Genomic DNA, 26,043 nt, shown 5'->3' with positions numbered 1-26,043 from the left:
TGTCAAATCATCCTTGACTTTACCCATTTGCTGCCAGATTTAGTAAACATCTTACTACCTACTATATGCCAGATACTGTGCTAGACATTTTAATATACAGAGTCTCATTTATCCCTTACACAACCATGTGAAGTACTATCATTCCCATTTTATAGAGGAATAAAATACTTGTGGATGAGACAGGTTTGGGGACTGTCAATAAATGAAATATCCTTCTGTCAATAAGTGAAATAGCTAAGACTCAAAGTGAGAGCCAAGTCTGCCTAAAGCAAGATTGTGATGAGATCACTTTCATTTTAAAAGCTTCCATAACTGCTGTCTGGGAGTAACAGCCAAACTTCTTAGGCTGGTATTTAAAGCACTTCTTTAATTGGATAACATGGTCCAATCCTTTTACTCTTGTTTTGCATGATCTTCCTGCATTACCATATTCTTCAGCCAACCTGGATGACTCAATGTATCCTAAACATACTCAAACATTCATACTCTTTATTTGGGTTTACCCCATGTTTTCCACCTTGAAATGCCCTCCTTACTACCATTTTTAAATCCTATATATACTGTGAGGCTTGGCTCAAATGTCACCTCAAAATATTCTTTCCTGGTTTTTCCAAAAGAATGCTATCTCCCCTTCAGCGGAACCTCATAGTACTTTATTATGAAACTCTCTTAGAGCATTCATATGCTATAGTAATATTGATGCTCATCATACTGTTCTTATTTCCTCCTCCTTGAAGGAAGGGACCACATTCTCATTGCCTTGCACCTCATACTCAGTTTCTTCTTTCTCATACCCAGTGCCTTACACTGACTTGATTTGGAGACACTTCTATATTTTAACCTAAGTTTCTACTCTTTTCACAGAATTTCACAATCATATTAAACACACTTAGAAAATATGAGACAGAAAACTGCATCCCTCATTTCTAACCAAGATGAACTTTAAGAGTGGAAATGCTGAATAGGATTTACTACTAAAGCTCAAAGGCATTTAGTTTATTTAAGAAGCCAAATTATAGAACATTACATATGGTTAAAATTTCTTTGGTCCCTACTGTATTTGCAAATATTATCAAATGGAACTAAACCAGAGTTTTCATAAAAACTGACATTTTCAAAAAAGCTTTATTTGCTTTAATCTTTCTCTTCCTTTTGACAAGATTAAGACTGTAAATGGCAAATGGTTAAATAGGAGCACCAAATAATACTATCTGCAAGGCATCTGGCCTTAAATAAACACACCAAAATGCCAACTCTGAAGCATCTAGCCTAATGTATTTATAAATTTGTCTGTCTCTGATGTTCTTACTTGAAACCACAGTTCTTTTTTTTTTTTTTTGAAACCACAGTTCTTTAGGGAGTTCTTTGAGACTCTTTGTATGTACACTCAATAATTCATGGACAAATATCATTCAGCAAGAACTTCTAAAACTCTCCAAAACTAAAAGGGAAGTAAGGCAAGTAAAATTTTAGATGCCACAGTCATTTTATTTAGGCTATGCTGAACTACACGCATTGGGTAAGAAGTTCTTCTGATATTTTCAATAATGCCATTATACCATTATGTACCGTATTTGTAAACTCCTCACTCTAAAAACCAGGCTTTTTATACAGAAGGAATATTGAGCAGTAAATCTAATTTTGTGGACCTCCTCAACCTAAACATTTTTATTTGCTTAAACCATACATCAGAGATAGCCTTGAAGGAAGAAAAGAGACAGAAATGTAACTATGTCATGCTGAAAGTTTGGAAGAAAAAAGGTTAAGGGTAAATGGAGGCTCATAGCTAAACAGACAGCTTCAGTGTTCCCAAAAACATTTATTGAATACCCACTAAATGCCAAGTGCTGAAAGCAAAAACAATCATGGTATCTGCTGTAAAGGAAGATACTGGCAGAGATAACCCCAATCAAATTATCATACAAATATAAATGAAAACTCCCAACTGTGATAAATATTAACAAAGAGTTTCATGCTCATTAGGAAAAGTTTCCCAGAGAAATGATGATTGGTTGGTGAGTCAGTTAGGGACTGATAAGAAGGCAAACACACATAAATATTTGAAACAGAAGGACTTTAAAAGGAGGAAATGGCTGCTCAGTGATGGAAGAACTGAGAACCAAACAGGAGACAGTGAAGCAACTCTGTCTCAGATAGTCACTACCACCCTTCGGCTGGAAGGACAGAGGGAAGAAGTAGTATTAGGTGAGGCCAGGGGCTGGAGCATCAAGCAGAAGCTGGAAGCATGGTGAGCCTGTCCTGTGAGAAGTATGGAGCCATGAAGGCCACTTATCCTCCCCTCCCTCCTCCCAGGACAGTCATTGAACAACTGCTACATGCCAGGAATTCTACTAGGTGCAGGACACATAGCATAAATAGAATATAGCATATTTGTGCTCCTGCAAAGTCTATCAGCAAGTACGTAGTATGCAGTATTACCAAAGACCTTTTAAGTGCCCTTCTTTTAGCATTTAGCATGTAATTATCATTAGCGCTATGAGATTTATCTTCATAGACCCAGAGACTTAGTTCCTTGCTCCATAAATCTGTTGATCATTCTATTGTTTACTTTGTATATTTATATGCTTCCGTTAATCATTCACCCACCTTTGTCTTTTCAGCTGAAGAACATTAATTTTTTCCCATCCATTTATCTTTATATGGCTATCTCACTTCCATATAAAGTTCAGTTCTTTCTCCCCACCTTATCTAGCAATTATAAATTTCTTGTATTATAGAAACAAGAAATGTACAAATAATTTATTCTCTCTGAGAACTTCATAGTTTTAAAATAAGCATATTCATTTTGTGACACCCACTCTAATGAAAAGTTGTCTTGTTTTGGAGGTACAATGATATATTGTCTATTTCTTTAGGGAGCCTAGATCTCACATATTTTAGGCAGTTTGGAATTCTTTCTTACATATTTGTCCTGAGAGAGCTTTTTCAATTTTGTACCTTTTAACTTGGCACGTTTTATCGACAGAAGTTTAATGACATGTGCAAATCTGAATATTATATTGTACGTTGCTCCCTCTACATCTGTGCTGTCTGATACAGTCACCACTAGCCGCATGTGGCTGAGCACTTGAAGTGTGGCTAGGATGAATTGTGATGTGCTCTAAGTGTAAAATATCCTCCAGATTTCAAAGACTATTAAAAAAATCTCCTTAATTTTTATGTTGATTACATGTGGAAATGACAATATTTTAGGTGTATGGGTTAAATAAAAGATTACTAAAATTGTTTACTTGTTAATTTCTACTTTAAAAAATATGGCTACAAGAAAACTTAAAATTACCTAAGTGGCATGCATTTAATTTCTATTGGACAGTGCTATTTTAGATCATTTGTGAAAACTGATCAAAGTCCCGGACTCAATCATTCAGGATATCACACCTGGTCATTTTTACCCTGTTTCCCCTATCCTTAATGCAGATCTATCTGCGACAAAATATTCTCCTAGTAATTAGATGATTTGGGAGCCTCTGGTATGGATCTTCATCAAAAGCTTTCTGAAAGTTGAGAATGCATTTACTGTTTCCATTTCTTCTATATGCTTATTTGGCATCTTCATATTAGACAGGAAAGATTTCCCTATACATTGTATTTTCTCCAAAATGACTACTTTCCCTCTACCAAATGTTTCCTGTATTCAGTGGCCCTAACCTCTACTCTGGAAGTAAAGGGAGACTCACTGAACTCTATAAGGCATATTATCAGGCTCAATCTTTGGCAATTAAACATGGCTGATCTTATTATGAAGGCCTTTCCACTCAAATTCCATCTCCCCATAGTTTCAGAGCTTTCCTTGCCTCTGCTCTAAAATGATTCCACTAACACCACTCCCAAACTGTCTCCTAATTATCAGAATACCACACACAGTCTAGTTTTGTTCGAGGTAGTGGAATTTAAGGGAGCAAGTACAGATCCTACGGGCAAAAGACTTTGGCTCTTTGTATATGGTAAAAGTATCAATATTTCAGACTCTAAAGTATTACATATGTGACATATCTGGTTTACATGTCTCTTTTCCTACACTGACAGTTCTTAGAAAGTAGGCATCATCTCTTCAAATGTCTAATTGTAAGGGTATGTTTAAGGTTTTGGGACTTCCCTGGTGGCGCAGTGGTTAAGAGTCCGCCTGCCAATGTAGGGGACATGGGTTTGAGCTCTGGTCTAGGAAGATCTCACATGCTGTGGAGCAACTGGGCCTGTGCACCACAACTACTGAGTGTGTGTTCTGGAGCCCACGAGCCACAACTACTGAGCCCGCGTGCCACAACTACTGAAGCCCGCGCACCTAGAGCCCGTGCTCTGCAACAAAGAGAAGCCACCTCAATGAAAAGCCCGCGCACCGCAATGAAGAGTAGCCCCCGCACTCTACGACTAGAGAAAGCCCGCATGCAGCAATGAAGACCCAATGCAGCCAAAAATAAATAAATAAATAAATAAATTTATATATATATAAAAAATGAGGTTTTGATAGGGAAGCAGCAGTACAGAGAAGGAAAAGTACCACTCAAATCAAACAAAAAGATAAAGTCTAGACTCTAGATAATTCTTCTGACTTCATAATTTTGGGTGCAGTAGACCCTATCTAAAGCCCTTCTTATAGCAGTGGCCAATTTCAAGTTGCCAGCTGACACCATATAACCCTCTGAAAGGAAAACATTCATTCTGATTAAGAGCTCCAAATTATTATTTATGGACTCTCCCCAAGTTGTGTGCTGAATGCTTTTCAGGAATTTATTACTTCTTATTTTTCAGACAGATCTGAAATATGACATTTCCTAATGTCTTTAACCATCCATAGTTCCCTCTGGTACCTGCATACTGGGCTACATGAAGTGCTTCTACTTCTTTTTACAATGAACACATGACTGTTCCAGGATCTCTCTTTTGTCCACCTAATATATTCAGGGAAGATTCTTTTCTAATTCATCTCCACTTCAAAGGAAGAAATCGATATTCTTCCTTCCTCTTTGACAGTGACATATTTATGCCAATGGACTGACTTAACAAGTTAGATTTTTAGCCTTCTATCTCTAATTAGAGAAGGAAAGACTTGACCCTTACAAAGGACAATTGCTATCAAGTGTCTGAGTGCATAGTGTGGTAGGGTGGAAGGAGAGGGAATAGGGTTAGTATCAAAAAATGTACATTAAAAAGCTTGTTTTTAAAATTAAAACTCTTTTCATAACTCCTTTTATTCAGAATGGAGAACAAGGGAAAGAACTAGACTGAACAGCCAGGTGCCAAAAGGCCCCAGTGCTTTTTCCTCTACCCCAGAACTCCCAGATTCAGAGGCTCCACAGCTCATATTCATGGTGCCTTCTTCTCTTCTCTCTAAATGGCCTCAAGAATTCCAGGCTGCACCAAGAATAAAACAATGTTTGAAGACTCCAGTGACAGTGGGGATAAATGATGGAAGAGAAGACATGGATGGCACAGGCAGGAAAGTTGAGAGAGAGTAAGAGAAAAGAACATTTACTGATAACCTATTTTATGCCTGGGGCTAAGGGTAAAGCAAGTGGGTGGTCAAAGATGAGGGAACTCCAACTCTGGGAGGGTAAGACTCAGGATCTCTCCCTCTTAAAAACTATGTGTGTCTATGTGACATTTATGAGATCTGTTTGCTTTACCATGCATATAATAATGATTATGTATACTCAATATGTTTAATATATGTCAGATTAATTTTATTGTGAATGTTATTTGATAAGTACTATAAATTCTAGAGTTATACAGTTGTTTTCATAGTTTCCTACTGAAATATCATGGCCTGAAACTTTTTTAAAATCTGAAACTCCTTGAATTTTCTTCCCTAGTGAAAGGGAAGCAAATTATCATCGCCAAACCTGCATAATGCAACAGACTGAAATAAATCATAAAGTGCCTTGTCTCTTTTGGTGTAGGTAAACATATTTTTAGTATTGGCTCTCTCGTCTCTTGCAAGATGATCTTATAATTTTTGTTTAAGCCTAATTTCTAATTTATTTGCTATCAAATCTTATGGGATTCTCAGGAGGAATGTTCCTTATTTATTATTTTTAAGGAACAAACACTACCACAAAGTACCTCATTTACCCTATGAGCTCTTTCATTGTGCAAATGAGCTAATAAGCAGGGCACTGACCTAAGTGTCTGATTTTGATCCAAACTTTCCTCAGATATCTAATAAATAGGAAGTAGGTTCTATGCAGGGTATTTATTAAATTCTTCTTTTCAACTATTCCCTGATATCCCAATTCAAGAAAAATTCCATTAAAAATAAAAAGTCATCAAATAAATTTGAATTTTTCTTGTGGCAAGACTGTGGACTGGCCTTCTAAAAGGCATTAGTAACTCTTTTTCCCTTGCCTTCTACCTCTACTAAGGCTGAAAAACTAAAATGATTCCCCATACTTCCTTACTGCTGGGGGAGGCCACGTGATTTAGTTCTAGCCAATGAGATATAAGTGGAACTTCTAGGAAAGCATTTTAAAAAACCAAAATCTGGCTGACATGTCTCTTCGGCATGCCTTACGCCTCACCCTTTTTCTTGAAAGATGGATACCTAGGGGTGCATTAGCCATCTTGCAACCATGGAGACAAAAACCCTGTGCTATGGATGATGGAGGAGAAAGCCAATAAGAGCCATGCTCCTTGATTACAATATTGCTGAGCTGCCATACTAACCCAGGGCTTATCACACGAGACAGATAATTCCTTTTCTTGCTTAAGCCACTATTCATTAGATTTTGCTAGGACTCACAGCTATTGCATTACAACTGTTCCATCTCCACACCTGCCCAACCCATCTCCACCCCCCCCCCATATTTGTGCAAATACTACAAATTTAAAGCTTTCCATCTATTATTGATCTTCCTTAATTTAACAGCATAAGGTACATTATGCTTTAAAAAATGTCTGAAAAACTCAAAGGCATATTTAAAATACGTAATTAATTTTTCTTTCATTCTGCATATTCACTGAAACTGGTGGCTAACTTCACTTAATAAATTTCAAAATTAAAAAAACTGATTTAAACCTGAATTATTTATTTATACAAAGATAGCTTCTAAACTCAAATACTTTTTAGCATACCTTTTTTTTTAAATGATGTACTTTTTTGCTAGCCAAATTTACAATGTATCTCAAATTATCAAATCCTATTCTGTAATGCTTTATGTAATCTTGAGAAACACTCTAATTCTCCTCCCTAGAGTTATTAAATTCAGACATATGTAATTTAGTGCCTGGAGACACTTCAGTGCTGCTGACATTTTTGACAGCAGATGTAATTAGTAACCTAGAATTCCTTCTCCAAAACTACCTATGACATACGCTGAGATCTAAAATTATGACTCAAGATTAAAGTCTTACTAACCTTTGCTACAAAATATTAAAGCTGTCTAATCTCATATTTTTGCAAGTATAATAAAGGAAACTGAAAATGCCAATTGCAATGGCAAGTTATGACCATTTCATACCTAGACAAAACAATACTGCTTTTTCATGTATTTATTATTTCAGAACAAATTATAAAGCTGGTTATTTTCTCTGAGGAGTTGCTTCAAACTGCTTGAGATGTAACTTAAAGGTGGCATGAACAACCATGAGAGAAAGGGGAGATTTTCCTAAAAAAAACTATTTTGACCCTGTCATTCCCATGCCCCAAATCCTATTCTCCCAACTACTTTCATACATTCAAACTCTGGGGGTCAGCCCATCTTCCCTTTCCAGCTTTACTTCTCCCTACTATCTCATACTCATTAAAATTACTCTATTCCAAAAGAATTTCACACTGCTCAATTTTTTATATAAGAATGTTCACAATTATTACATGGAGAAATTGGAAACAATTTAAAAGTCAAAGAGGCATCCAAAAAAATACCACATAACCATTAAAAGTCATAATTTTTGACAGCATGGCAATATGCTTATGTATCTATTTAAGAGAATTGTAACTCTTTAAAAATGCTATGCAGAATAACAGACTATCCCAGAAATACCAAAAAGCAAATTACTACTACTATAAAACAGCTAGGTAGTACAGTTCAAAAGTACCTATTCACCAGTATAATGAAGACATAATAGAGAGAAAGTTTTCCTAAATATTGGCTACAAATAATAATCATAGGATTTGCTATACTGCCACCAAGAGTTAAATGTGATAGAAACAGCTAAACATCTAACTTACTAAATACAGCTTTAAAGAACACAACTATAATTTATTCCTGCAAAAAACTACTGATGTGCTAAATAGATCTTACCTTAAAACAGACTAAAAGCAACTCTGGAGAGGTCTAGGGGTTCCAAAAGCACTCTTGGAATTTTATTATTACCAAACCCTAAGATGGTGTGAAAAAAACTCAAACGAACTTTTTGGCCAGCCCAATATTTCAGTATATGCTTAGTAAATTAAATAAATTTTCTTTACAAAAAAAGGCTGAGGATCCCTTTAGGACACTGATTTTTTTTTTTCTTCCCTATTTCAGCCATAAAATTCTGGGATTCTATTTTCATTGTGAAACTTCATAAGCTTAATAAAGAAATTCTGTAGACAACATCTTGATAAATGCTCTAAAATCTTTAACAGACAACTAGATTTATGCAAATTCCAAGAAGCATAACATAACTGCTATTAAAACTGCTATGCAGAATATTCAGAAAACACCAACTCAACTTTGGTTGAGTTGTTTGGTTGTTGGTTATTAGCTCAACAAATTAGCTAATAACTAGTGACAATTTTTACTCATTTAGGAATCCAAAGAACCCAAACAAGTCCAATTAAAACACGTTGAGAGGGCATTTCCTGGTGGTGCAGTGGTTAAGAATCCGCCTGCCAGCACAGGGGGCATGGGTTCAAGCCCTGGTCTGGGAAGATCCCACATGCAGTGGAGCAACTAAGCCTGTGGGCCACAACTACTAAGCCTGCGCTCTAGAGCCCATGCGCCTAGAGTCCATGCTCCACAACAAGAGAAGCCACCGCAATGAGAAGCCCGTGGTGCAGCAATGAAGAGTAGCCCCCGCTCGCTGCAACTAGAGAAAAGCCTGCATGCAGCAGCGAAGACCCAACACAGCCAAAAATAAATAAATAAAATTAAAAAAAAATGTTGAGAGTAAAGCACTGTTTTTGTGTATTTTTTTTTAAATTAATTAATTAATTTATTTATGGCTGTGTTGGGTCTTTGTTTCTGTGCGAGGGCTTTCTCTAGTTGCGGCGAGCGGGGGCCACTCTTCATCGCGGTGCGCGGGCCTCTCATTGTCGCGGTCTCTCTTGTTGCGGAGCACAGGCTCCAGACGCGCAAGCTCAGTAATTGTGGCTCATGGGCCCAGCTGCTCCGCGGCATGTGGGATCCTCCCAGACCAGGGCTCGAACCTGTGTCCCCTGCACCGGTAGGCAGACTCCCAACCACTGCGCCACCAGGGAAGCCCTGTGTATTTTTAATTATAGCACTTAAAATATTTTAAAAGCCTTTACATTTTTTTCAAAGTCTTGCAATTTAGGTGACAGTTTCTTCTGAGAGATCAAAAAAGAAACTGGAACTCTAAGTCCTTCACACACCAAAAGTATGTCCCAAATCCATTCTCTTCTTTCCATTTCCTTGGCTACCACCTAGTTAAAAGGAGCCAACACCTCCCCCTAAATACCTCCTAACTGATCTGATCTCTCAGGTTTACCCCATCCTCCTATAATCCTTTCTCTCTACAGGCAGACGATTATCAAACCTCTCCCCTATGACAGCACCACAAAAACAGGGTCTCTTGTCTTGAACTGTTTCCGCAGCATCTAACACAGTGCCTGGTACAAAGTCAGTGCTCATGAAATATCTGATGAATGAATGAATGCTCTCAATTTACATGCTTTCTAAGGTGTTCAGAATCATTTCCTTCTGATTCCACAACTATGAAACAACTTTAAAGTTATAAAAGGAAAATTAGTTAGACAAGGTTTCTTATGCAAGCAATTAATACTATAGTTTTACATGATTCATTTTATTATGGATATATTGCAACAAGACAAATAAGAGCTATTCATAATTATTTGCATATGACCAAAAATAACTCTAGGATACAGAAATATTAATAAAACAACACTTATAGAATATAAACTTTATACAGATGTAAAGCTATGCAAATCTATTTTACCGTCTTAATAGAACTCCTTTGTTTTTCTTCCCAAACGCCACTGCTCAGCTCAAGTGTGCAATGAATATTTGCCTCTCTGTCATAGGATCCAAAAATAAGTAACCTGCAGGATAAAATAAAACAAGGGGACTATTATACCAATTACATGTATTAAACTTTTTCTTTCTGATCATTATACTAAAAAGTAATAAATTACTCTGTTAACAGAGGAAAAAATTTAATTAAACACTTTGTATACCCTCTACTGGAAAAGTAAAGCTAAAAATTAGGTGAAATTCAAGGACAAGTTGTTATTCAGCAGCTAAATCAAAGAAATAGAAAGTAGTATCTATTCATGAGGTAAACAAATTGACCAGATATCTAGACACAGTAGCAAAAGCTATAGATTTTCAAATCAGCTATATATTTGAATTTTAAAAATAAGTTGCAGAGTGATACATATATACAGTATGATACCATATCTATAAAAATTAAACACAAAATAGTACAATATAGTTGCTATGAACACACATACATACATGTACATCTCTACCTACTAATGTGACCTTGGGCAAATTATTTAACTTCTCTAAACCCATCTCTTCCTCTGGAAAATTCAGGCCAAAAATAAAACTTACCTCTTAGAGCTGTTGTGAGAATAAAAGACAATGCATATAAGGCATTTAGCATAGTGTCTAGCAAACAGTCAGTGCTCAATAAATGTTCATTATTTCTATTATCTTGAAAATAACTGTCAGGGAATAATTGTATCACTTAATTTTACTGTTTAATATTCAGATCTAAAAAGGAAATCTTGGGTCCAATCTTGAGATGACATAAAGCAGTTTTTCTTATTGAAGGAAAAAACTGTTACCCACATGCTCAACTTCTATATTATCTATCTTCTAAGCCAGAATGTAAGTCTGCCAATGTTTTTTAGGAGTAAGTTTGAGACTATCTTTAGCATTAATCAACATTTTGACTGCTACTCTATTACTTTATCTCTACACGAAGATTATAGGGACAGGAGTGAGATAATGAAAGAAAAGTGGATAAAAGACCTTAGAGTAATAAGAGAAAATTGTGTCCTAAGGTTGGAGAACTCAAGCAAATCATGTCCATACTTCACAAACTGGCCTCATAACCTGAAAAGTCAGAATAAACTCATGGCAAAAAAAAGTTCATAAATTTAAATAATTTTTAATCTGAAAGGCAATTTAAACTTACTGCTCAACAATTTACTGCCAAGAGCATTAAGAAGATTCATAATTATAAAATACTAAGTTTAGGAAAATGAGAATTTTCATTCATCAAAGCTCTGCTGCCACCATGTGTCCAAAAGAGCAAACTACCTAAAGGCCTTTACGGTCATGCAGAGAAGGCTATGCACCAGCTAGTACTCTCAAATTCTCAACAGATATTACAGGATTCAGGAATAAGAAAGCATAATGCTTGGAATCTCCCCCTGAAATCATAAGTCATTCTATATTTTTCATAACACCTTTTTTTACATTTTAAAAACGTATAACAAAAATTAACTCAAAATAAGTCACAGACCTAAATGTCTAATAAGAAAACATAAAAGCAAATCTTTGTGACCTTGGATTAGGCAATGATTTAAGATAGGACACCAAAAGCACAAGTAACAAAAGAAAAAATAGGTGAATAGGACTTCACTGAAATTAAAATTTTTGTGCTTCAAAGGATACCACCAAGTAAGCAAAAAGATAATCCACAGAACGGGAGAAAATATGTGCAAATCATGTATCTCGTAAGGACCTAGTATAACCTAATTTAAAAATGGACAAAGAAAATGAATAGACATTTCTCCAGAGAAGATATGCAAAAAGCCAATAAGCACATGAAAATATGCTCAACACCATTAGCTATCAGGAAATGCAAATCAAAACCACAATGAGATACTACTTCATACCCACTAGATGGCTAATTAAAAAACAGACAATAACAAGTATGGGTGAGGATGCGGAGAACCTAGAATCCTCACACATTGCTGGAGGGGTTGTAAAATGATGCAGCCACTTTGAAAAATATTTTGGCAGTTCCATAAAAAGTTAACATAGAGTTAACATATGACCTAGAAATTCCACTCCTAGGTAAATAACCAAGAAAAATGAAAGCATACATTCATACAAAACTTGACATGAATGTTCATAACAGCATCATTCATAATAGTCAAAAAGTGAATACAACCCTTATGTCCATCAGCTCATGAATAGGTAAATAAGATGTGGCATATACATACAATGGAATATTATTTGGCAACAAAAGGAAATGAAGTAATGATACCTGCTACAATATGGATGAACCCTGAAAACAAGCTAAGTGAAAAAAGCCAGTCACAAAAGACCACAAACTGTATGAAATGTCTGGAAATGGGCAAATTTATAGAGGCAGAAAGTAGACTATTGATTACTTAAGGGCTGGGGGAGGAGGAGTAGGGGGATTAGGAATTGACTGTTGGAGTATGGAGTTTCTTTGAGAGGGACAAAAATGTTCTAAAATTAGGTTGTGATGATGGCTGTAGAACCCTTTGAACATACTAAAACACACTGAATCATATACTTTAAATGGATAGATTGTATGGTATGTGAATTATATCACAATAAAGCCGTTTAAAGAGAAAAAGAATAATGAGCGTTCATTAGGGTTATATCAAAAGTCTCAGAGATTTGTTACAAAAAGATATAATAATAAATGCTTGTTTTATTTTTACTATGAATCAATACACTGCAATAAGATTATGTATTTCAATAAAATATAAAATGGATTTTTATCTGATGTTGACATTTGATAACAGAAAATATTAAAAGAAGGGTCCCTTAAAATAAATTCCAAATAAAAATCATTTAAAATATTGAAATACCACAAATATTTAACATTTAATAGTTATCATTCTTAACAATGAAATTTTAAAGTACATAAAACATTAACTGCCCTATCAGAGAGCCTTGATCTTTGTTTTGTGACAAATATTCCAGATACAGAAAACTTTCATTTTAAAAGCAACTGATCAACTATTAAAAGTACTTCCAAAAACACCTTTAGGTTGGGTTGTTAGGCTCTGTGTTGCTTCAGATGTTTATTTCTTTTCTTAAGGATGAAAATATTTTGTCTGATTACCCTGAATTTAATTTTGCCATTGAAATAGATACTGCTTTTATTAATTCTGATTTTACATCAACTTCTGATTCTATGTCAGAGCACTCCACAATACTCACTTCTACTCTTTACATTTCTTCTGTTAAAGTAGTTACAAAGATCTGTAGCCAATGGTGAATATTCTGGAAAAACTGAGCAAACATTACTAGTACTCTAGAAAAGCTAACAACACTACACTAAAGCATGTGTCATAAATGCCAATTTAGTAAGGATCTATTTTGCTTAGAAAACTTATTTCTTTTAAAAAAGTATTATTTCTTAGGATCTGTATAAAGTATACTATGTGTATAAACTTCTTAATATTTATTTTGTTTGCAATAATGACCCACCATTAGCAACAGACAGGGAAAAAGAGATACCTGAGACTGACTGCTTAGATTGACTGTTTCTCTCCTACAAGCACCAGATCTGGTTCCCAGGACATAATTCCTATGTTAGCGTTTCCTAAACCTGCTTTTGACTTGCAATCAGTGGATTCCTTCAACTACTAATGATTCTATGTTGATTAAGATTTAATTCTTTTAGAAGAATAATAATAGTATCCCCCATTTTCCTGATTTCTTGACTGATATCTTGACTGATTTGGAAAAACATATAATTTTCTAGAGAAATGCCAGAAAGGAGTTTCCACTGTACCACTAGTACCAGCCAACTGGGTGAATTAAGACGCATTTGCTTTAGTTTACATAGAACATTTAAAACAAAAGTATCCACTTTCATTGTACATCTACAATTTAGTCTTGAGTTAAACAAAGGTTTACCATTCAAATTATATAATCACCAGAAACAAGTAGCAACAGTCACTGGTTAATACATATTTTGAGTAAAATGAACACTCAACATATATTGAATTAACAAGAAATGAGTACAAATACATTTCTACTATTACTACTTCCTAAGGGAGTAGGAGTCTGTACTGCAAACAAAAAAAGCAAAGAAAATTGCCTTTAGACATCTGTCTCTGGAAAGAGCTATTAGCTCTATAAAAGTTCTTTCCAATTTCAAAATGTTTATTTTTTTTAAAGGCAAAGGTGTACTGAAACCTCATGTTGAGCATAAGCACAAACATCACCTATCAAGAAACAAAGAGAGAGAATTTATATGACTCAAGACCAAACCACTGAGAAAAGGAAAGGAATTCCCTGTGCACCCTTCTATAAGAAAGTCATTTTTTTATAATCAAAAGTGAAAACCAAAAATCTTTTTTTCTTTTTTTGTATGATTAAACTTAATTTGAAAGGAGAATCTCACACCTGAAGGGAGTCAAATATCAACTCAAGGGTTGTGAAAAGAATCAAACTTGGCTGACCTCCTATATACGCTTACCTCTGGTCTATACTCCTCCCCCTTGGAAATTATCCCCACCCAGGACTTAACTCTCCCTGTCTATGACGAAGACCTCCAAACCTAATCTACAGTCCCTGTCTTTCTCCTTCTCCATGTCTAAACCGTCAAGTTTGCAGAACACTTCTACAAGGAAATCTAACCATGCCCTACTACTTAAGACATATAAAGTCAAACTCATCTCCCTCTGAAACAAGCACCTCTATTTCCCCCACTAGTCCTGAAAGGGAGAAGCTTTGTCTTGATCTTTATATCTCTAATATTAGAAAATAATCAATACTTGATGACCAAATCAAAGTCAATGAGACCATAATTCTCCTAGACTCAAATCCTTAACATTCCTTTGCCTCTTCCACCTATACCCATCCACATATTCAGTCACTCACTAAACCCTATCCTAGTTATACCAGTTATCCCTTCCTGTTTCTACTAATACACGTCTTTCAAGAACTTACTTCCTCACCTTTAACCTAAATACCTCTTAATTTGTCTCTGGGCCTTCAATTTCTCTTTCTATGCAATCCATATATAAACAGCAATTTCTGAAAACAGTATATCTTAATATCACCTTCAGATGTCTTCAATAAATTCATTAGAAGAACTAATTGACAGTCATGGAATAATGGTGCAAAGAGAGGGAAAATTCAGATAAAACACTGTTTTGAATTCTTATTTTTCTGACCACAGTTCATTTTACAGTTCATTTTTGTTGAAAGTATCATATATAAGTATATAGCATGTCAACATTGCACTTAAACATTTTGGAGTTTGGCATTTTAAAACATAGTGTTGGCTTTATGTCATCTGGGTTCATACTTAATTTCTTAAATTCTTTTACAATTCAGACATCAGAAGAATTAAAACAGCTGTTTTACTGTATGAACTAGCAGTAGAGGTATACAGGCATACTCTCGTTTTATTGTGCCTTGCTTTGTTGCTCTTTGCTTTACTATAGTTTGTAGATATTGCATTTTTTACAAACTGAGGGTTTGTGACAACCCTGCATCGAGCAAGTCTATCAGCACCATTTTTCCAACAGCATTTGCTCACTTCGTGTCTGTGTCACATTTTGTTAATTCTCGGAGTATTTCAAACTTTTTCATTATTATTATATTTGTTATGGTGATCTATGATCAGTGATCTTTGATGTTACTATTATAATTATTTTGGGGCACCACGAATCATTCCCATGTAAGATGGCAAACTCAACTGATTTTTGAAATGACAACAAAGGATTTAGACTATTACATAAACTTAGTTGATAAAGCAGTGGCAGGATTTGAGAGGACTGACTCCAATTTTGAAAAAAGTTTTGCTGTGGGTAAAATGCTATCAAGCAGCACTGCACGCTACAGAGAAATCACCTGTGAAAGGAAAAGTCAATCAATGCAGCAAACTTCTCTGTTGTCTTACTGTAAGAAATTACCACAGCCACCCCAACCTTCAGCAACCACCACCCTGATCAATCGCAGCAGCCATCAACATTGAGGCAAGATTATCCACAAGCAAAAAGATTTTATGACTCGCTGAAGGCTCAGATGATGGTTAGCATTTTTTAGCAATAAAGTAGTTTGCAATTAAGGTATGTACAGTTTTTTAGACATAATACTATCACACACTTAATAGACTACAGTATAGTGTAAATATAACTTTTATATGTACTGGGAAACCAAAAAATTCATGTCATTCGCTTTATTGTCATATTCACTTTATTGTGGTGTTCTGGAGCTATGCCTGTACAATTACAAAAGAAACAATACTATTTTCCAACACAGTAATCTTAGGAAAGAGGAGGTGGGGGAAGAATACCTACATAAACCCAGGACAAATGAACTCTAAATTTGGAATCTTCTGAAAAGTCTTCTTCTAGTCAAAAGCAACCTTGACAGACCTTTATGATTATAGATCTATATAGCTTTAAAAACCACTAGGAGTAATATTCAGCAACAGCTCCAAGTAATTCGTTCTGAGTGGAAGTTTTCCCTTACACAAATTTAAATGTCTCATGTTTGAGCTAATTTCCTTTTATCTCTCCTCCATGAAGGAAACAACTTCAGCCTTTATCTTAATGATGCTTCATTACTAATGCACATTTTCTACATCCCAAGATCTTCTTGAAAAGGTAATTTTTTAAAAAATATAATGACTTGCCTTCAAATAGGTTAAAAAAATTTCCAAAATTTATATACTTCTAACATAATATGAAAAATTTAAGAACCAAAATTTTCTTCAACAAGTTTTAAAAAAAGGCTATGAAGATAGAATGAGTGAAGGATTTTGAAGTCAAACAAACCTAGATTCAAATTCCAGCTATGGGATCTTGGGCAAGTAACTTATGGATCTCAGTTCTTCATCTATAAAATGGATATAATACTAATCTCATAAAGATGTTCTGAGGGCTGAAATAATGAATGCAAAGTACCTACCATATATTATATATTGCAGGTAATAAGTAAATGCTATTAGTAACAACAGAGGTATTTGTAGAGTCATGCCCCCAAATATATTCAAATTTAGCTAGATATTTTCTCTTTTTAAAAAAGATAAACTGTCAAACATTAAAATAATTGCAGAGTATAAGGAACACACATTTACCAACTACTTTGGGAGGCGGGGAGTTAATATTTAGCCTTATTTACTTCAGATAAAATTTTTAAAAAAACAGTTACCACTTGAGTCAAAAATAAGTCGGACTTCCCTGGTGGCACAATGGTTAAGAGTCCACCTGCCAATGCAGGGGACACGGGTTCGAGCCCTGGTCCGGGAAGATCCCACATGCCGCGGAGCAACTAAACCAGTGCACCACAACTACTGAGCCTGCTCTCTAGAGCCCGCGAGCCACAAATACTGAAGCCCACGTGACTAGAGCCTGTGCTCCGCAGCAAGAGAAGCCACTGCAATGAGAAGCATGCGCACCACAACAAGGAGTAGACCCTGCTCGCGTGCAGCAGCAAAGACCCAATGCAGCCAAAAATAAATAATAAATACATTTAAAAATAAAATAAAATAAAATAAACAAGTGAATATAATCAAACTCAATACTAAAATAAAGGGAAGACCACAAACAAATGCAAGCTAGAAATATTTCTTTGGTTTTAACTTCTAAGACAGCTCATCTTGTAAACGAATTTCAAAATTCCATGTTAACAGCCTTCTCTATAGAAGAACTAAACATTTCACTATATAATATGGATATAATGCTACTTAAAGTATTAATTCCTTCTACCAAATTTTTACCTTGAAGCTGCCTCACCTAATAAAAGAAACAGCTGATTTTATTTCAAAATAGTTTAATCACATAATTAAATCCTTTCCTTTGCCTTATAAAATCAAAGTAAAAATATGTATTTCTGGTTCTAGAAGGATGGCAGTGGTGGTAGCATGGTTTTGAGTCTCCCCAAATCTTCCCATAAAAGCACAAAGAACAACCGGGAAAACAAAGGCAATACCTGTCAACAACATCTACAAGAAAACCAAGTGAACAGTACTTTTGGTAATAGTGGTAAAGTGGTCACACAAACTCTCCAACAGACTGCAGTTATAAAAACTGGATAAAAAGAATTTTAAAAACACATTTAAAGACAATGTAAACCTTCCCAAAGCAGACAGAAGCCAGAGGACAGTCTAATTTCATAAAATTGCAACACGGAGTACAAACTGCTAGCATGGGGTTTTCATAGCTCAGGGCTATGGCTGCAGGAAAGTGGTGGTGTAGTTCAAGCAGCAGAAAGTTGAAGCCTTATGGGTTTCAAGAATCAGGATAGAGTGCAAAGCCAGCAGAGCCAGCAGAGCAGCTAGAAATTATGGGGAGACAAAGAAATCACTGAGAGGGTAAGTCCCATCTCTGCTCAAATCCTTGGCTGATTGCTAAATAAAAAAGGAAAAATTAGGGCACCAGTCTAAAAAGGCAGCAGTGGGAAGACAAAGGAAGAAGAGAAACACATGCTATTGCTGGGAAGATGGAGAGGGTGGGAAGAGTATGGAGACAAAGTTTGCAACTTGAAAATAGGCAAGTTAACTGCCCACTAGAACAGAAAATCAATCATCCTCAGAATATAAGAGAATACAGAGTTGCTACAACTCATTATCTACAATGTCCAGTTTTCAATCAAAGAAAAGAGGAAAGTATGACCGATGGTCAACAGGACAGGCAGTCAATAAAAACTGACTCCTAATGGGTCCAGATGATAAGACTTCAATGCAGCATTTATATATTTTTTCCAAAGAAAAAATATATACATATACTCAAAGAATTGAAAGAACATCTTGTTCAAAAAATTAAAGAAAACACAATAATGAGTGAAAAGATAGGTATTCTCAACAGAGAAATGATAACTGTACAAAATTGAACTTCTAGAGCTGAATAGCATAATAAATGAAATTAAAAATTGGAGATAGCAGACTGGAGATAGCAGAAGACTCAGTGAACTTGAAGACAGATTAGTATTACTCAATCCAAAGAACACAGAGAAAAAAAGAAGAGTTTAAAGAAACAAACTGAACCTCAAGGACCTATGGGGAAAATGAAACAGCCCAACATATATGTAATTTGGAATCCCATAAGGAGAGGTGAAAAAGAAAGAAGCAGAAAAAATATCTGAAAAAATAATGCCCCCAAACTTCCCAAATTTGATTGAAAACATTAATGCACATATCCAAGAAGTTCACTGAAATAGAAGCATTAAAAACAAACAAAGAAAACTACCCCTAGACATAGTCAAAGGACTGAAAGCCAAAGTGAAAACTTGGAAAGCAGCTACAGAAAAATGACACATTGCACATGGAGAGGAGCCGTAAGATTGATTGCTGACTTCTCATCTATAGGATTGAAATAATTAAAGTGTTGAAGGAAAATAATTGTCAGCTTAGACATCTATATCAGGAAAACTATCCTTCACAACTGAATGAAAAATAAATTTCCAGATAAACAAAAACAGAGAATTTGTTGCCAGCAAACCTAAATAACAAGAAATGCTAAAGGAAGTTCTTGAGGCTGGAGGGACGGGATACCAGATGATCTAAAGGAAGGAATGAAGGGCAATAGAAATGTTAAATATACAGTAGATGTAAAAAAAATTTGTTTCTTTTAATTTCTTTAAAAGACATATGACTGTTTAAAGCTAAAAATAACACTATTGATGGGTTAATAACATATATGAATGTAATATACAGGTTTCCCCCCGCTATCCAAAAGCAGAGCATTCCTATGAAACCTTTTGTAAGCAAAAATGGTGTAAAGTGCAGAAGCAATTATCTTAGGACACATCTTGCTAACGGATGCACAAAATAAATCAAGATAAAGCACAGATGTTCACAGACACAGTTCAAAGCTACGGTGGCTTGATGCTGGGATGCTGAATGTAGTTCCCAGAGAAGGAGCTTGGTGGTGTCACTCTCACTGCTGCTAGGGTACACAGCTACCTCTGTAACAGCTTGTTGCAAAACAAAGGTTGAATGACATTTTCTCTTTTCAATTTCTGTAAAAGTAAAAATCCTCTTCAAATTTCTTTCAGTTAGCAAAAACAGGTACTAAAGTAGGTCTTTCATAAAGGTGAAGTGGAGTAAAGCGAACTTTCAAAAAGCAGGGGATACCTGTATATGACAACACCGATGATGTGGGCATAAATGGAAATATGCTATTATGAGGTTCTTGTAATTTACCTTAAGTAACAATATTCTAAGTATATGGGATACATTAAAGATGCATACTCCAATTCCTAGAGCAACCATATATACAGTGTAAAACTACAGTTAGCAAGCCAATAAAGGAATTAAAATGGAATACTAAAAAATATTTGATTCACAAGACAGGAAGGATGAAAAGAAACAGAGGAGAGAAAAAAAAAAACAGATGAGACAAAAAACAAATGGCAAAATGGCAGACCTAAAAACACAACCTCATCAATAATTACATTAAGTATAAGGGAACTAAACACTTCAATGAAAAGGCAGAGATTGTTATACACATAAAAGCAAGAGCCAACTGTTTATGACATATGATACAATTTAAATATAAAGACACAAATAGATTGAAAGTAAAAGGTTGTTAAAAAAAAGATATATATCTACACACACACACACATATATACACCATGAAAATAATAAGAAATCTGTAGATGCTGAGTAAGGGCTGTCTGTATATATTTTTGTATAGTTTTGTGTTATAGAAGCATGTTAATGCTCTACATATGAAAAAATAGGAATCAATAAGGATAGAAAGGCAGGGGTGTGGGGAGACTGAAACTGAAAGCAAACTGAAACGAACCCAACTACATTTCAAATGAACAACATAATCACACTAAAGGGGAAAAATTATTCTAATTTATGAATACAGTACATGACCACATGCCCTCAATGGGTAGGGTAGGGGAGAACTGCAAATAAATCCTGAATTCCTTTTAGTAAGTATGTTCTCTGTTCACGTAGGGACAAAGCAATTCCAAAACTATCTGAGATGTAGTATAGGATTGAGCAAATGAGTCAAAGTGCTGATATTATTGGGAGTCAGGGCTCAAGGGACATAAAAATACAAAAGGGGGAAGAACCAAGGCAGGGGAAGAACCAAGGCAAGGAACAACCCTATGAGGATGAAATAGACTTGGAAGTATCAGGTGAACTCATGATTTCTAAATTGTGTGTCTGTGTCTGTGTGTGTATGTATGAATATGTTTACAAGTGTCTACACATATATGTATTTCCTAACTCTGCTCACTGAAGGGCCCTATGAATATATGAAGTAGCAATGAACATACCCAACACCCAGATCTTGATTCCTAATATCATTCTCTACTAAAAGGAACCAGTGCTTTTTGGAAAAATAGCCGATTCTAGGACTGTGATGGGGAAGATACAAAATGAACCTGGAACAGCCTGTTATATGTACAAGAAAGTAGTGAAGACCTAAAAAAAAGAAAAAAAGAAGAAGAAAGAAAAGAAGGAGGAGGAGGGGGATGGGGAGGGGGAGGGGGAGAAGAAGAAGAAAAGCAAAGAAAAAAATACAGGGTTATTTGAAGAGGATCCTAGTGGTCATATATGAGATAATTTAGGCACCAAAATAATTAAGGATGGTAAAGAATTACAGCGATTGAAAAATATAGGAATCCATGAGTCCATGCTGATGATAGATAATTATGGAACAAGGGAGAACTCTTGGTAATGAAAGAAGAATGTCAAGCGCTGTGGTTTTTCTGTATTTGTGTTAACATTTAAAAATTTTAAAAATGATGTATTTTTGGAACCCAGTAAAACAACACTCTAAAAGGTGCTGAGAAAATAGAGGCTTTAGAACAGTGTAAGTGTGACTCAGTGAAGAACTGACCTTAATTAGAACTTCTATCTATAATTAGGACAGACTATCCTAAATATACTGCTCTAGAGTACAGAACTCTCACACAACAGAACTTTATACGCTTTGCCTTCACTGACTATAATCTTAAGTTTGTTTTTTACAAAATATAACTGGCTGCTAAAACCAGGAAAAGGAAAGAGAGAAGAGAAGAGAAGAGAAGGGAAAAGAGACCCATTACATTGTTCAATGTCTTTTACACAAAGATGTAGGGGACAAATCCCTCCTAGAATTTGAGGTCAGAATTTCTTTTCCCCTGAAAAACATGCACAGTTTATCAAGAAATAAAAACTAGGAACTCCATCAAGTTTCCTTTGCTACCAGAAAACTGATCTTCTCTTCTCTACATGGTTGTTTTTGATCTAATTTATTTTCTATTTAACTGCACATAGGTATATTATTTTCTTTGCAAAATACCTAAAATCCTTTTAGAAGATGGACTATAAATTATAAATTTAAAAATAATAATCTTAATATGATTGTAATGCTAATGTGAAATAATTTAGTCTAATAACAATACTACAAATACAGCAACTGAGTTCTTCTGTGGTTAAAATCTAGCCTTAGTCAATGCGAAAAAAAAAGCAACTATTCAGAATGACTTTGCTTTTTGGTAAATAGAACAAAACTGTGTTTCCATTCTCAAGCTTTATTTTGGAAATTCAAAACTGTTATTTCATATAATTAGAAAAGAACTTTACAGTGTGAGACCCTTTCAAATTAATAAAATTCAAATTCCAGTTCTCATAACCAAATATGCAAAAAAGAACAGTTTTGTTTAAAGATTTGTTTTCTTCTTGATAAACAAGATAATGATTATATTAAGGAATAATAATAGAAGCCGTATTTACTGAAGCCTTACTATGTGGTAGGCAACTGTGGTTTATTTACCTACCTCTGATCACAATTATCAGCAAGGTAGCACCCTTGTCCATTTTTACAGATGTGTAACTTCCCTGAGAACATATAACAGTAAGAGCACATAGCTAGGATGTGAACACAGCACTTTCTAACTCAAAAGCCAGTATTATTTCCACTTCATGTTGCCTTCTAAAGCATAAAGCTTCCAGCTGTACAACTCCAGTATTTTCAGTAAGCAGTTTTCTATGAATACTTCTAACTTGTTTTCTCATTGGCAAAATTCACTCTCAAAGCCTTACAACAGCTAAGTTTGATAAATCTTCACACAGACTTCTGTAAGTCTGAGATTACTTCAAAAGAAAGTTAAAAAAGAAAAAATCCTCACACAGAAACATTTTATTATTTCAAAATAAAGTTTAAAAAATAAAAAGAAAGAAGTCCTTGAACAGAGCCATCGCTGTCTGTGGATGATGAATATGATGTTCCATTTTATAGATTTTGGGAAAAAATTATTAAAGTTACATTCTTTTTACTTGACTCAAGGGCAAGCTCTAAAAAGCTTATAGTGGGCGGAGTCAAGATGGTGGTGTGGGAAGATGCTGAGTTAGAGTCTCCCCACAACTAGGGCACCTGCCGGCCACTGGTGGGGGACCCTGACACCCAAGGAGATGGGAGGAACCCCCAAGTGAACTGGTAGGATGTGGGGGGACTGAGGAGTAAGAGAAGTGGAGGTCAGACAGGATCAGCCCCCCTGAGGCCAGGGAGATCAGGAGAGGCAGGTGGGAGGGGCCCTCCAGGAGGAGCAGGAGAGGAGGGCGTTTGCCCTGCCCACTCGAGCCCAGGAAGCCTGCTGGGCTCCCAGGTGAGGTCCCCCGCCCTCTGAGACCAGGGGAGGGGGGCACGCCTGGGCCCCTTCTGTTCTGTTGAGCCTAAGCCCCACCCCCCACAGCCTCCAGGGCCTTTTCCAGCCCTGTGGGTCCTAAGCATAGGCCCCACCCACTGCCCAAACCTCACCCTTGCTTAGGCCCCACCCTCCATAGCTAAGCCCTCCCCCCAATCCTTTTTTCCTTTCCCCTCCTCCTCTTTTTTACTATTGTGGTACTGTTGTACCTTCCGGTTGTTGGTTCATCTATATTTTTATTTTTATATTCTTTCTAACATATCTGTTAGTTTCCTAGTCTAATTTTATTTTTTACTTTGTTATTGTTCTTTTTTTTTTGGCTGCCCCTCGCGTCTTGTGGGATCTTGGTTCATGAGCCAGGGGTCAGGCTGAAGCTTCTGCAGTGGGAGCTCCGAGTCCGAACCACTGGACTAACAGAGACCCTCAGACCCCAGGGAATATTCATCGGAGTGAGGTCTGACTGAGGTCATCATCTCAGCACCAAGACCTAGCTCTACCCAACAGCCTACAAACTCCAATGTTGGAAGCCTCAGGCCAAACAACTAGTAAGACAGGAACACAATCCCACTCATAAAAAAAAAAAAAGAGAGCAAAAAAATTTGTCACAGATGAAGGAGCAAGGTAAAAACCTATAAGACCAAATAAATGAAGAGGAAATAGGTGATCTACCTGAAAAAGAATTCAGAGTAATGATAGTAAAGATGATCCAGAATCTCGGAGACAGAATGGAGGCTCAGACTGAGAAAATACAAGAAATGTTTAACAAAGATCTAGAAGAACTAAAGAACAAACAGAGATGAACACAATAACTGAAATGAAAAATACACTAGAAGGAATCAATAACAGAATAACTGAGGCAGAAGAACGAATAAGTGAGCTGGAAGACAAAATGGTGGAAATAACTGCCACAGAGTAGAATAAAGAAAAAAGAATGAAAAGAATTGAAGACAATCTCAGAGACCTCTGGGATAATACTAAATGCACCAACATTCGAATTATAGGGGTCCCAGGAGAAGAAGAGAAAAAGAAAGGGTCTGAGAAAATATTTGAAGAGATTATAGTCGAAAACTTCCTTAACATGGGGAAGGAAATAGTCACCCAAGTCCCGGAAGCATAGAGAGTCCCATACAGGATAAACCCTATGAGAAACACACCAAGACACATGTTAATCAAACTAACAAAATTTAAATTCAAAGAAAAAATATTAAAAGCAGCAAGGGAAAAACAAAAAATAACATACAAAGGAATCTCCATAAGGTTATCAGCTGATTTTTCAGCAGAAACTATGCAGGCCAGAAGGGAGTGGCAGGATATACTTAAGGTGATGAAAGAGAAAAACCTATAACGAAGATTACCCAGCAAGAATCTCATTCAGATTCGACGGAGAAATCAAAAGCTTTTCAGACAAGCAAAAGCTAAGAGAATTCAGCACCACCAAACCAGCTTTACAACAAATGCTAAAGAAACTTCTCTAGGTGAGAAACACAAGGGAAGAAAAAGACCCACAAAAACAAACCCAAAACAATTAAGAAAATGGCAGTAGGAACATACATATCGATAATAACCTTGAATGTAAATGGATTAAATGTCCCAACCAAAAGACAGACTGGCTGAATGGATACAAAAACAAGACCCATGTATATGCTGTCTACAAGCGACACACTTCAGACCTAGGGACACATATAGACTGAAAGTGAAGGGATGGAAAAAGATATTCCATGCAAATAGAAATCAAAAGAAAGCTGGAGTAGCAATACTCATATCAGATAAAATAGACTTTAAAATAAAGACTGTTATAGGAGATAAGGAGTGACACTACATAATGATGAAAGGATCAATCCAAGAAGAAGATATAACAATTATAAGTGTTTATGCACCCAACACAGGAGCACCTCGATACATAAGGCAAATGCTAACAACCATGAAAGGAGAAATTGACAGTAATACAGTAATATGGGGGCATTAACACCCCACTTAAACCAATGGACAGATCATCCAAACAGAAAATAAATAAGGAAACACAAGCTTTAAATGATACAACAGATTAGATTTAATTGATATTTACAGAACATTCCACCCAAAAGTGGCAGAACACATTTTCTTCTCAAGTGCACATGGAACATTCTCCAGGATAGATCACATCTTGGGTAACAAATCAAGCCTCAGAAAATTGAAATCGTATCAAGCATCTTTTCTGACCACAATGCTATGAGACTGGAAATCAATTACAGGAAAAAAACTGTAAAAAACACAAATGCATGGAGGCTAAACAGTGCACTACTAACCAAAAGACCAC

General features: G+C 35.8%; 1 protein-coding gene across 1 annotated transcript in view; it reads right to left on the bottom strand.

The window, feature by feature from the left end:
• Positions 1–26,043, bottom strand: part of PDZD8 (PDZ domain containing 8) — a 94,288-nt gene that overhangs the window by 26,688 nt on the left and 41,557 nt on the right. Inside the window, exon 3 of the mRNA XM_059899129.1 lies at positions 10,138–10,240. Within this exon, the coding sequence (XP_059755112.1) occupies positions 10,138–10,240 (103 nt within the window). The remainder of the gene's footprint in view (positions 1–10,137; positions 10,241–26,043) is intronic.

Source organism: Balaenoptera ricei, chromosome 16 (genome assembly GCF_028023285.1).
Source record: "Balaenoptera ricei isolate mBalRic1 chromosome 16, mBalRic1.hap2, whole genome shotgun sequence".
Taxonomy (NCBI): Eukaryota; Metazoa; Chordata; class Mammalia; order Artiodactyla; family Balaenopteridae; genus Balaenoptera; species Balaenoptera ricei.
Note: the sequence above shows the minus strand (reverse complement) of the source record. Positions and strands in the feature narration are given on the sequence as shown.